General features: G+C 47.9%; 1 protein-coding gene across 16 annotated transcripts in view; it reads right to left on the bottom strand.

The window, feature by feature from the left end:
- OSBP2 (oxysterol binding protein 2) overlaps positions 1-14,399 on the bottom strand; it is a 129,196-nt gene that overhangs the window by 55,300 nt on the left and 59,497 nt on the right. For 8 of the 16 annotated variants that reach the window (XM_074844179.1, XM_074844181.1, XM_074844183.1 and 5 more), the window contains one exon: positions 605-664. The exons of 3 other annotated variants lie outside the window; for them this stretch is intronic. In XM_074844179.1, coding sequence (XP_074700280.1) covers positions 605-664 — 60 coding nt within the window. Of the gene's footprint in view, positions 1-567; positions 665-1,431; positions 1,554-10,050; positions 10,073-14,399 lie in introns of those variants that run through there. 5 more of the 16 variants (XM_074844187.1, XM_074844190.1, XM_074844186.1 and 2 more) reach the window with 5 other exon arrangements.

Here is a 14,399-nt window from a genome sequence, read left to right as displayed (position 1 = left end):
GGGTACGCCAGGGGCTGGGCAGCCTGTCCCAAAATCGCTGCTGCTGCGATGCTGCCCAGAGCAGCTCAGGAGAGGACACACTGCAGCCTCCCTTCTCCCAAAGCCACCAGCTAACACACCCCTCGCCCCTGAGACCCCGCGTCACGCACAGCAACATCCCTGCAGGCTCCCAAGCTCAGCTCACCCAACATTTTGGAGAAAGCCTTCGACAGCCATCCAGGCTGAGCTGGATGCGACACCGTCACATTAATGCATGCCATTATGTGCATTTAAATCCGCCTGAGCTGCCTGTGCTCAGCTTACTCGCGTGTAAGAGGATCGGGGTGGGTAAGTTACCTACCCTCCTCCAATACCCCAAAGGTCAGGACATGCCAGCGGCAAGGGACGGATGCTGCAGGACCTGGAAGTCGCCCAGCCCGTTTGCTCTGCTGCCCAGCGTGTAATTGAGAGCCCCAGGCACGGGGAGGGTGAAAGCAGGTCACAAACAGCCCCAAAGAGGCATCTGACTTACACCCCCTTCCCAGTGCTTCTGCCTTTGGATTTAAATCCTGCTCCATCAGTACTCACACGCAGACAAAACCGCGGAGCACACACCTCCACCAACCTCCTCCTCCTCCTCCTCCTGAGCACCGGCCATCCAGGGCAGGCTTGGTAAGGGTTTGAACTGGAAGGAAAGACAAAGCTTCAGTTGGACCCTTTGTCGGGAAGATTTTCACATTATAGGGAAGATTCTTCCAACAGAGAGCAAGGGTGAAGCTTCAGCGAAACACAGAATCTCACCTAAAAGTGAGAGACCTGAAGCAAGGTCTATGGCAAACCTGCAGCGGGACAAGCGAACACATCGAGGGTGCAGCGCTGGGGACATCACCGTGGGCTGGAGGGCTCACAGATAGATGTGGGGACAGATCCAAACCCAAGTTTAACTGGCTGCATGCCTTTACAAACTAACAACTGCTAATAAGGCTTCAGTAATTACTGGTAATCTTCCCACGGGTAAGGCGGGATGAATGTCTGCGCAACAAAATGTGTATTTTACTGGACTGCACGTTCATTAATTAAAAGCTGCAGTTTATCAGCACCATTCAAGCCTTCTTAATTGACAACGAACACCAAAGCTGCACATACTAATTAGTGGGCTGCACAGTATTACATCCAGCTTGCAGCTAAGCTGCCAGCGCTGGTCCTGGTCTGACACTGGCTCAGAACAAGATGCCCGAGAGCAGGAACATGAGGAGGAAGCACCTATTTTCCCCACTTCTGCAAAATACCGTTGAGAGGCTTAAATGCTGCATGTTGGAGGATGCTACGGCACGGCACAGCGCACAGGCATGCCAGTGCTCACACCAAGAGCAGGCTGGCACCATGGCACTGGTCACAGTTGCCTAAGGGGACACCTTTCCCTTCTCCTTTTCCCTCCTTCCTTCCACTCACTGGGCAGGAAGACTTTCCAAACACACCAGAGCAGACAGGCAGCAACGCACTATTCTCCTGGAAGAGGGCAAAAGAGAAATCATTAACAGGCAAACAGCCCTAACAACCCATTTCCTACAAATGGAAAGGTAATTTAATCAGTTCCACTCGGTGACAGATGGGCCCATCACGGCCAGGGCTCCATCAGACATTCAAACTTAAAGCACTAAGCAGCGCCTGAGGTGGGAACCCTTCTGCCACACACAAGTGATGGACCATCACGTGCCCAGCACCTGCCACCTTCACGTCCCCATGGATCCCTTCAGCAACAGCAAGTTCATCCTCCAAAAGCCTACAAGGTATTACAATAATAACCATCATCATTTATTCTTTGGCTTCCACTTGATCTCTACAGCTCTCACACAATTTGGTGGGATCACCTCTCTTGAGATGCTGCTCCAGCCAATGTGCCGTGCTCTTTGAATGAGGAGGCTCCAGGAGATGCAGCAGCTTCCGACATGCCTCTTGTGTGTCCCTGCATCTCTTTTTGTCCCTCTCTCCCACACCACAACGCAAGTCCAGCCATAGGCCCGATGGTGGTGGAGTTGCAACATCTCTTGGGTCGACAAGAGCTGCTGGGGTGACACAGCAGGACTACGGAAGAAGAGAGAGCAGCAGGGACAACATGAACTCAAGTTTCATCACGCTACTGAAAATCTGAAATCTGCCTGGGAGAAGTTGTGTATTTAACGAGAGAGGGAAACTGGAAGAGACAGAGGGATGGGAGAAAGAAGAGCCAGGAGGTTGCATAGCCATGTGAGGAGGTCTGCAGAGAAGGGCAGACTTTTGCTCTCTCCCTTTAAAAAGCAAAACAAGACAACAAAACAGAACAAAACCACCCAACCCCCTCTCTCCGCTGTATCCTACAGCTTGGGACAACTTTTTCTGAAGCCTTCCCAAATCCCTGGTCTTGTCAGAAAATTAACACCACGGTGAAGAGGGCAGAAGTGTTCCTCGCAGTCACCATTGCTGACCCACTGCAAGAACAGCGATGGGGGGCTGTGTCCCCCCCAGGGGCTCCGGGAGGCCGTGCCAGACCGCACAGCACTATTGAGGGGGGGGGGCAATCCTACTTCCAGGCTGTATTTACTCCTAGCTCCTTTCCACCTCCACCTCCTTGTGCCACGTCTGTCCTCACAGTTCTGCTCCTTTCTATCTGTTTCAGCTCAAGGTCCTGTTTTTCGATCCCGAGTTATCCAACGCAGGAGCACACCTGCAGCCCCCCGCAGCGCTGCCTGCGTGGGAAGTGCCTGTGAATACCCACCTACCACATCCCCTTCCAGCCTGAACACAGCACGAACAAGAACAGGCATCAACAATACGGTGCTCTTCATGATGGAGGGACCTTCCCAGCCCCATGCTGCAGTGTTTTTTCCTGGTTTTATTTAGAAGAGTTCAGCCCTAGAGCCACTCGCTCCTTGGGGCAGGGGATGACAGCACTGTAAGCTGTAGAGAACAAAGCAAGCTGTTCCTCCACACTGGTTCGGGCTGGGATGCTGACACCCCCAGGGAAGACACCTGGCCATCTCAACGGCTTCACCGGTCCCCATGGGCTCCCTCCTCCCTGCCCAAGGGATAACACTGGAGCCTGCTGTGCTCCCCCCACACCGGTCTGCTGGGGCATGTTGGCACAGCAGCCTGCGAGCCACAGTGACCCAGACAGACTGACACAGCAAGGCACAGCAGGCTGAGAGTCAATAGGAGCCTTTGGTGACCGTGTCCCACAGCCATCTTCCTGCTGGGAGCAGAGGAACACGGCACTTCCCTCGCCTGGTCGTTACACAACCGTTCCTGCTGCGTGCCAATGGAGCCGAATCCTTTTTGGCATCAAAATCCTGCCCTAAGGTGAACGAAGCAACATCCATCTCCAGCAATGTCACAGCCAGGCTGTGCTGGTGCCCAGGGAAAATGAATTGCAAAGGGAAGCTCAGCGGGGTTTGCACTCTTTGGGGCGTCTTTATGTTCTCAAATGCGATAGCTCCTTCCTGGAGACAGTACCATGCCTGTGTTTTACTTTGCAAATTCAGGGATCACCCAGCCTGTTTTCTCTCCTGGAGATGCTGTAGATGAGTGCCCTGGGATGGGGAGGAGGTTCCAAGAACCAAGCTCTGCTATACCTTCACCCTAACAGACAACAGGTTAAAGCCACCCCTAAGCTGCCTGAGTCCACGCCAGGTCTGGGGCAACCAGGGAGCTTCAACAAGCACTCTGAGGCTCCTCAGTGTTTGTCCACCCCTGCAACGAGCCAGTACAACACACCAAACCCATGCTGTACTCTTCCCTCCTATGGCCGGGTTAATTTTCTGCTGCGTGAGCGAATGTAAAGCCAGGCTGGACCCCGCGGGAGCTACAAGCACAACAGCCATGACTGCAAACACATGTGCTTTGACAGCAGCTCTGCAGGACCACAAAGGAGGATGGGCAGTGGCTCGCTGAGCCTGGGCCACACTCTGCTGTCTACACAGCAGTTACTATCTGATTTACTGCAAAAAGACCCTCTAAACTAGCAGTTTACCCCTGGAATTGCTCCTCCATCATCAGCTGCCAGTCCAGGTCTGGCTGAAGAACAGCACAGACAAGGAGGACAGTCACTCCAATGCAGCATCTTCTCTCCTAAAGTGCTGTGCTGGCTGCCTAGTCAGTAAAAAAGCAAAAAAAATAAATCCATTTCTGCTGTACATAGGACCTCTATTTGCAGACCCATTCGGACGGAGCTGGGAGTTCATCTCCTTTCCAATTCTATAAATGCATTTCTGGTCTCTAATTACACCATGGGGCTGTCAAGATGGCCACTTCCTCACTAATTACTCTGCTTTGTATTTAAGACACAGCTAATAAGCCCACATTGTTAGTGATTGCTGTCGATTAGCTCTGAGGAGAGCATCTCCTGCCTTGCACTGAGTCACTCTGGCACCGATCCTGCACCGCGAGTGCCCAGGCATCGCACCGGCTCCTGCGCGTCCTCGGGGTTCATCCTCTTCCAACCCAGCCACACGTGCACGCAGGCAGAAACCCATCTCCCTGGCTGCTAGAAATGAAGGGGAAAGGGGAGGAGAGGGCATCATTTGGAAAGAAAATGGATGGTTCCTGCCCTCGGCGCACGCTTCTGCCACCTTGCTGAACTGTGAGGGCTCCTTGGTGTGAAGGGCGCGGCTTGGCCAGCTCAGGAGGCAATGCAACGCGCTCTGTTCGCAAAGCAGGGCTCCCTTCGGACACTCACTGCCCTACGAGCTCGTCCTAGCAAGACTTGTGGGACTGCAGAGGCTGCCCAAACCGCTGCGGTGCCTTGTCGTGTGCACGCAGATACCTGCACATCCACCTCCACCGGTCATGGGGGGGGTCAGGGCAGCTGGAGGGGGGGCTCCTTCCTCCCTTCTGCAAGCAAACATCCCAGGCACTCCCTTTGCTCGTGCTGGTTAAAACAACAGAGGATTTCCACAACATGAAACATCTCTTAACATCCCCAGGGACAACCCCTAGTTATTTCACTGCTGCAGCTGGTAAAACCATTTAGAGTGAAGTAGAGCACTATGTAAATACACCCTACATAAAATATCTGATAGATGTAAAGCACTCTGTCTTTATTTTTAAAAAGATGACTCTGACAGCCCTGATTACAGACTTTAAGCGCTTTCACAAAGGGAAAACAGCAGCCACAAACTGCTGCTCAACTGCTGAAGTCATAACAAAACATCTACAGCTCTTCAGCAGCTCAAGCCAGGCACAACCCCAGTGCAAACTACAGAAATCTTCTAACCCTGACAGCAGCTACCCCAGCAACAAGACGACCAAGAAGCCAATGGATTTAGCATCTCTTCATGCTTCTACATCTCAGCGAGATGCCTTTCTCACAGACATGCTTTCCAGAGGAACTACATCACACAGGAGAAACAGCATGGGACGTGCCTGTGGGTTTCATGGTATTAGATATTACTCTCCATTTCGGGCTCCCTCTCTTTGTGGATGACCATGACAAGGGAGGAGGTGTCAAAACTCTCAGGCAAGAGCGCCCCTGGAAGACTTCTAAATAAATCTGGAAAAAGGCTGAATCAACATTTCTGCTTTTGGAAGCGGGCTACAGCGTCGTCCATCATCAATGGTACAGCAGCCACGCACGCCTGGTCCCTCCTCAAAACGTAACCCAACATTCATCATAGAGCAGGCTTGATCTGCGCATCAATTTTAAACACCCACTTAAATGGTTTCTAGCTGGGCCATGAAATAAATACACACTGCTATGTATGTAGCTATAGAAATGTATTTCCTCATCTATTTTATGGCCTGGGTAGAAACTATTCTCATCACACCCACAAGCCCAGTGCACTGACAACCCAGCCCCAGGAGCCCTGGTCGCTGACGGGTGGCAGCCTGGGATTTGACTTTCATTAGATGATTACAAGCCACGTTACCATCAAATATTGATGACGGATTACATTTGCTGAGCAGGGGACGTGGTAAGTAACCCAGGCCCCAGCACCGAACACACCAAGTGGACCTGGCAGGGGTGTTTCTGTGTATTTTCCTCTGCAAGCAGGAGCATCATATTTAGTCACTTCTCCTGTAAAGAGCTTTGAGATCCTCAAAATTAACTACAGATCAGCTAATTATCTTTATCTGTCAGCTACCTACTGACCTTTTTATGCACAGTAAGTGTGGTCTTTGTATTCCTGCTAGCCTGTACTCCTATGGCATTAAGGCAGACAGCTGTAACCCGTTAGCATAATGCAGAATAAAACCCATTATTGTAACACAGAATAAAACACTTCACTCCTTACAGAAAGATTTCAACACCTCGGCCCTTCTTCCTTAATTTGGCCGATGTCAATGAACCCAACAGACAAGATCCCATCAGCTCTAATCAAACCAGATCAGGCCTTTAACATACAAAGAAGAGTAAAAAAAAGTCCCCTTAATTCCATTTTCACCTTTTCTTGTCACTGTCTAATCACAAGGTCTGCACTGGTTTCATCACACAAGCACAAAAGAAACTATTAAAAGCAACCCAAAGCCTCCAGGCTGAGCACTTTTGTTTGCAAGGAATCTCCCGCTGAGCAAAAAGCCAGGTCAGCTTTTCCCTGGGCTGCTCATTAAAAGTCATCAGCATTTTAAACATACCTCAAACGGCTCCTTTTTTGGTGACATAAGTGGATTTAAGGCCAAAATTTTTGTAGAAAACAACTATTACAGCATGAGGATTTCTTAACGAAAAGCAAAGCATCTTTGGGAAATATTTTTGCTTCCAGAAAAAGTATCACATTTTCAATGGGGAATGTGGTTACCAGAGAGACTTTTACTGCACAGTTTGCACATCACATTTTTTACAGTAAATTGATTTTAAAAGCCAACATTTTCCCAGCTTTGGGGTTCAGTTCATTGCTAACATGTGAAAAAGATTTGCTTGTTACGTCCCAGGGTCAACATCCCTCTGCGTTTGCTAAATATGCTCCACATGTGGCATACAGATATGCCCCCCGTCATACAGGGAAAGCTTTATACACGTCGATGCAAAACTTCCCCAAAAGCATCGTTTTCCCACCAGAAAATGAGGAAAAGATGCTTTGGGGGCAGAAAAAGACCAGCCCAGCCAGGAAAACAACCCCCACCTCATCCTGCCGGTGTGAAGCAGCATCACAGAGCTGTGGGAAGCTCCTGCATCAGGAGCTGCCAGAGATGCGTTAAAGGGAGTCTGATAAACCCAATATTCACTAAAATGGAGGAAAAAAATCAGGCTGTGATTTGGGGTGTCCACTCCAAGAGGGCTGCATGTTGCCTTCAGCCCCTGCCACGAGTCTCTCCCTTTGCCCAGGACTATGGAGACCAAGTGGGGCATCTTTGTGGATAGGAAAGGCTAACGTAAGACATCTGAAACTATTAAAATCACAGGTATATTTTGCACATTTTACATTTTACACGTGCTGTCCCACAATGAATATGTTTGACACACCCAGGAAAAGGAGTGCATGTGTCCATGGTGGCTGCAAGCAGCCACAATCATTTTACCAGCACCAGGCAGAACGAGGGGGGACAACTTCAACAGCTGGGTGAGACTGTGGGGAACCAGCCCGGGAAGAACTACGGAAAACCCTGAGGATATCTGAATTTGAAGGTTGCTAAATTGGAAAAAAAAAAACAAAAACAAAAAAAAAAAAAAAAAAAAAAAACAAAAAAAACAAACAAACAAAAAACCAACAACAACAAAAAAAAACAAACAAACAAAAAAAAAAAAAAAACAAAAACAAAAACAAAAAAACCCCCAGTGCTTCATGCTCTCTATCACTCCCTGTTGCAAAGATGCCAAGGCCACCTAACGCCTTCCCAGACACCCTTGGAAGACACATCCCGAGGTTCGTGCCTTGTGGTTGCCAAGGTCTCCCTGAAGTTCCAATCGCTGTTTCTCCCGTGCTCACCACTCACCACCTTCCCTCAATTTTCACGCAACAGGAATCAGGCTGGTTTCAGCTTTTTGTGAGAATAATTCTGGTTTGGGGCATTTTATTCTCCGCTGAAGCCTAGTTACATAAACTGCTGTGCAGGCGTGTGCAGATCCCCAGTTACACACGTGTCCTTACGTCACCCGAGCTGAGAAAAACTGCTTGAAAAGAAAACCAAAGGAGAGAGGACGATCTGGATCTGATAAAAAAGCTTTGGTTTTTTGTAATCTGAAGCCTGTAAATACTCAATTGCTTGAATTTTTATTTGCATTTCTCCTCTCCATGCTTTTTTCTGGGGGAAGGAAATTACATTTAGATAAAATAACTTATTGTGAAGTGATGCTTGAGAGCAGGACAGCAATGTGTGTCCATGTGGACGGCGCGGGGACCAGACCAAGCAGAGGCTAATGCTCACACACCGCTCTGCAGAGGCAGCTTCACACCACACATTAATGAAAATAAAACAGGACCAGCATTTGAAAGTGGCAACTTTAAACACTGGTACCTAACGAAGATGAGATGACTTATCTCACCTACCTCTGACAGCCAGAAATGGAAAGTCCAAATCTGAGCAGATCCACCCCCAGGCTTCCCTCAGGGTTGGACGCAACCTCTCTGGGGAAGAAGCAAACAGCTCTCGGAGGTGCCCAGTTCTCTACTGGTGCCAAAGACAGCTCCGGGTCAAGAGATCAGCTTTTAAATTGGATATAACATGATCTCACCTAGAGTGAGGTGAGATGAAACCCACGCAGGAGATAGTGACTTGGTTCCTAATGAATTTTTTGTAGGATCTGGCACTTTCCCTTCCTTAAACCTATTAATCATCCCAAAGGACATCAAAAGAGCAACAAATGGATTTGACCACCAAGAAAGTCCAGGTGTGCATCACCCAGCGCCACCAGTTCCCAGCAGGCACAGACCCTCCAGGCACCACAGCAATATAAATACAACACAGTAAGCAATGAGCTGTCAGTGCCCAGGATCAGAGGACCCCTCGATGGTCTGGAAGGAAAGTTAAGGGCATCCTGCAAATCCTCATTTCTCACCACCACCCCTCTTCCTTTGCTGTGAGAAGCCCCTCCACCAATGAAGAGACACAGAAGCTGTCCAAACTGAAAGGCAGGACCCCTGCCAACAGACCTGTCCTGCTTCATCGCAGGATCCAACCCAGAAAAAACACAACGAAATTGTTCAGTAGCGCTGACAAAACAGCGATTTCTGCCCCAAACCAGCACGACTTGGGGTGGAGCATCAATTGCCCAGTAAAGGACAGTGCTCCTGAGTGCCCAGCACTGAGCTCTCCTGGGACTGGCAGTGGGAAATGCCTGGAATAACGTGGGGAGCAATAACACATGGGACATTATAGTGCTGAGTCTTAAATTATATCTCACCGCCACTCAGGTGCTCCTGGGGAACAGCTCTGCCTCTCGCGACATGCCAGGCTCATGGGCAGTACAATCACAGAAGCGCTCTCATTTCATCTCAACTACAAAGTAATTTGGCTTGTAACAAAAAAAATATATTTTACTGAAAGCAAGTAACAGGTCCAAACAGACTGTAGCAGGAACTAATTTACCCACTACAAACAAAACAACCAATTCTTCTTTCCGATATTAAACACGCGCAAAAAGAACAAACTATCATAGGATTTAACCTTCTTAGCCGTAGAACTTAGTAAATCTGAACCGTGGGTGATTTACTGTATTTTTTAAACATCTGATAAAGCAGAAAGAGCAAGTGCCGCACACTTTATAAATCTCAAACCAAACCGAGAAAGGACACAGCACGTGATGCCCAAGAGCCCCGTCTGTAGGCAAGATGCCACACCGCCACGCAAACGCCACCGACGGACCGGTACAGAATATTTTTTGTATTTCTCTGTCTCCCAGGGCTCCTGTGTGGAGTTAAACACCCTCCCCATCCCAAGAAGGCACCTTGCTAGCTAGAGCAGCCCCTCCATCACTCCCCAGTGCATCTGCGTGGCAGGGAAAGGCACCACGCCAGATGCTGAGGGAGCACACGCTGGGCTGGGTCCGTCTGGCAGCGACGGCAGGAGGACGCCGGGAAGGCCACTAACCCTTGTGAAATTTATTCAGACAGCCGGCGTTGCAGAAGGAACGGATGGATCCTGTTTCCCAGCAGCCCCTACCCTTCATCCCCACAGCGGGATCGCTCTCGCAGAGGCTACATGGCTGTTAGCTTTAGGATAGAAAAAGAAAAAAAAAAAAAAAGAAAACGTCCTTATTCAGCAGTCAGCCAGACGGCTGCATCGCTGCACTTACAGTTCCACATTTCACGTAATAAATTCTCACCACATGCTGTTAGCAGAGCACTACGGCACCCAGCTCACAGCAACCATCAAACCACCCTCTTACCAGCATGCACCACGGAGCAACCCTTAACTCCATCTCTGCCAGAAACAGGCATCACCCTGCCAAAAAAAGGGGGGAAAAAAAGACAACACCGCGTCCTACCAAGGGGAGGTTTCGCTGGAGCTGTCTCCTGAGCGATGATGAATGGGCTGTCGGATATTCAGTCCACAAACCAAAGGGATGCTGCTTTGGAGGGGGGAGGATGATATTTGGAAGCTTGTCCCTTTAAATGCTGCTGGAGGTTATTTTTAGGACACTTGCTTGAAATATGTATCAGAATTTCTTCATTTTTATCAGAAACTTCATTATACATTTTACTCACACAGCTATGTTTCACATCCCCCCAACACCTCAATAACAAAACCTCTGAGTTTTCACAACCGCATGCCCTCCTGTTATCTTATTTTCTCGCCCCTCTGTTGTGGGACAATTGGATTTTCCCAGCCTTTAATATTTTACTGGTCTCACGGGAACGAGCAAGTCCGGAAGAAAAATGCGGCATAAATCACAACTCAATATAAGACAAGCAGCTACAGCCAAGGTGCTACCGCATGATGTGCAGCTAAATACACAATCACAGCTCAGGGAATTGGAGCTGAAACTGCTGTCAAGTACTTACAAGTATTAATAGTTTATGCTTGATACTTTTCTCCCACTTTAGCTGGATTTCAAGGCTTTTATAGCAACAAAGGAAAGGCTTATATTCCATCTTTTAAATTGCAATCACTCTCTGTGTATACATATTTAAAAAAAGAGGCAGGGACTGTCCAAGCATTCTGGGTGGAAAAAGGACAAATTCTGAAAAATCAAGCTATCACCACACTACACATTCGAGGCAGAGAAAACTAATGCTGGCAATGAACACGCATGCAAAGATTTTATTAACTTGTTTGCACATATACTCATGCTTTGAGTAAGAGCCAGCAATTTTTCAAGGGGAAAAAAACACGAACAACACGAGAACAGCAATTTTTAATTGGAAGGGAAGGCCTTGATGGGATTTAGCTCTAAATGAGCACTTCCAGATCCAAGAACCAGATGGAGCCAGGATCTGTGTTTTGACATAAGATCAGAGCCAATACGTATATACGTCTATATATCAGTACATGTATATATACATACCAGGGGAGATAGACATACATACACACATACATATATATACAGAGCATATACTCATCTTCCGCATACAAATACCAAAACCTCATGTGTATGCCTATGATCAGCAAAGCTGTGATTTCCTACAATTACTCAGTTTCCCTGAAAATCGGACCATTTACGACCAGTTCAGGAGCAGCTTCCAGCCCAGGCCCCTGTAGATGACACCAGACCGACACAGCCAACACCTTTTTCTCCTTAGGGCTGGCTTTGCCTCCCAGGCTTCAAGTACAGCCTACAGGGGGTTTAACAGTGACTTGCAAGAACCTTTCACTGGGGTTGGAAGGTAAGACAGCAAGAGGAGCGGGGTACAGCGACAACCACCTGAGCCTCGCAGAAGTTTGCTCTGTCAGGGAGTGAAGGTCATGAAGCTCAACTAGGCAGGACAAGCAGGGCTGAGCTAACAACCTGCTGTGTATGAACACGTTGACACAGGGTCTCGGTCAAATATAGAATCACAGAATATCTCAAGTTGGAAGGGACCCATCAGGGTTCATCATCCCTGGTGAGATCTCCCCGCTCACCAGACAAACCCATGGAATGTAACTCCGTGATCTCCCCCAGTTTACTAGAGGAAAATGCATTGGATGACTGTCTAAATCGCTAGGGAAAAGCATTTTTCACCAAGATACTCTTTGCTTTGTTCTTCTAAGCAACCTCCTTATTCTAGTGGCGGCTTGAACACAATTTAGCTGTACTCCTGTTGCAGTAACTGCAAGGAAGTACCATAAAATACAAAGCTCAGATCCTTTCGGTCAGTCTTTCACAAACTGTTATAACTAGCTCTGCATCTCTTCTGCCAGCTGTCATGAACCTCCTCCTGCCAATGTTTAAGTCACACGCACAGTTACTCATCTAAACATTCAGTGAATTAGTCTTAAAGTTCCCTGTTTGAAAACAGATTGCAGATTTATCCTTGAATTTAATTCACTCCACTCAAAACCAAGAGTTACCTTGGTCCCAGGATCAGCAAGAGATACCCGGGAAATGTCATGTCACTCTACGTCAAGATGAAATTCCTTCTTGCTTCTTTCTGTGAGAAATACTCAAACCGTGATGTTACTTCTTGTTGAGCAACAAAAAAATCAGTAGGCAAGTCAGAGGTGGGAAAGGGTGTGGGGTGTGTGGGTCACCAGGGCTGGCAGAGGTGGGCCAGGAGAAGACCAGGATAAAAATGATGAATGAGGGGAGCCAGAGGAGAAAATTCATCTCCCTGTGGCACACCCAGCATCCCCACGGACACGCACTGCCTCCCGGATCACTGGTCTACCTTCAGGCTCTATTGGCGATACCAAACCATTCTGCTTCCAAAAAAATAGATCAGATTTTTAAAATACACCCTCCCTTGCAACTTTTACCTTCCAAATACTTCACGTCAGAGAAGAGTAGGCAGGAAGGTTAGGATGATGATTGTAGTTTGGGTTTAGTCTGACTTCTTTGTCCAAGTTTGATGAAATTCTAAAACACAGACTTCAAGTATTTTCTCTTTTCCCATTCCTGAGTGTGACCACTAACACACATACCCCCAAGGCCTATACACTTTAGCACGACATCTTCTTTTCTCATCATTATTATTCACCTAATCTTGATAGCATCTATAGTCCTTAATTTTCTAACATCTTTATAACTGTGGCACATCCATCTTCAAAACCACCCAATAAAAACATTAGATGAATTCTAAAAATCCAGAGCTCTGACAGGATTAGTGGTACTAAAACAACTCAAACTCCAGTTCATCCATCAAAAATCGATTGGAAAGGCATTATTTGTAGCAGTTGAACTAACTTCTCCCTGGTGGAGCTGCAGAAAGCAGCACTGTGCACAGTCAGAAGGGCTGCCCCATGCAAGGACCCGCTCTGCAAGCTCTGAAGACCACCCAGTATGGAGAGATTCATCACTTTATGAATTCAGACATTTGTTTATGTGCCTAACCAACTCCAAGGTCTCTCTCAAACACTTCCATACCCATTACATAACCCGAAAGGAGCACAACCCTACAAGCTTGCAAAACCCAGCACTCAAAAAAGCACCAAAATTTTGGTGGCTCACACGTGCCAAACTCAGCCCACCTCCTGCTTTGTTACGGTCTGTATTTATTAAACTACATACTGCGTTTTCCACAGCACCTCTTCCTCATCCAGTGCTCTGCAAGGGCCCAGCTCCGTGAAGTGGGGACGTGTGGTGGGAGATCACAGCCGTAAGGCTCCGACCGAAGGCGATCTTTCCTCCGGGACACTCTTTGCAGGCTCCATATCCTCATTTCTTCCCTTTCCTTTCCCTCTCTGCAGCTCTCATCCCCCCGCGCTCGGGGCTGGGAGATGCTGCCTGCTCCTCCTCCTGCGTCCACCACGTGCAGGCAGCTGCCTGCCCTGCCCCAGCACACGGGAGGCATGAAATGAGCTCGGAGAAAACAGAAACTTTGGAAATTTCAGCTGGTTTTAAAGTTTCTAATGGAAAAGCACAAATACAGCCCCTTTTCAGAGGCCTCTTCTTCAGCACGTCAGGGCAGATCTGCCTTTCGAGAGCGACAACAGCCACACAAAGACAGGCTCCTCGCCAAATTTCAAGTCCTCACTTCAAACTGTATGGGAGGCACCACGACAAAACTGCCTTAAAATAATTCTGGGGACTTTTGCCTGCACCCAAGTACCTTATAATACACTAAGTAAAATATACTAATTATAATAACTATAATAATATACTGTATAACATAACACTGCATTGAAATACCCTTTCCACAAATGCCCAAATATTCCACAACAAAGAAAAAAAGAAACCAAAAAACCCAACCAAACCAAAACCCAGCCACATGAATACAGCCAGGATCTAAAGAAACAGAACAAATAGGTAAAGTTTAATACAACTACAAGGAAATGGAGAAACCTATAAAGAAAAGCATTGCACCCAGGTAACAGCAGAAGGTGTCTCTAATATTTACAGCAGCGACACAGGAGTGGTACTCATCCAGAGT

Source organism: Strix aluco, chromosome 18, assembly GCF_031877795.1.
Source record: "Strix aluco isolate bStrAlu1 chromosome 18, bStrAlu1.hap1, whole genome shotgun sequence".
Lineage (NCBI taxonomy): Eukaryota > Metazoa > Chordata > Aves > Strigiformes > Strigidae > Strix > Strix aluco.
This window is presented reverse-complemented; position numbering and strand designations above follow the sequence as displayed.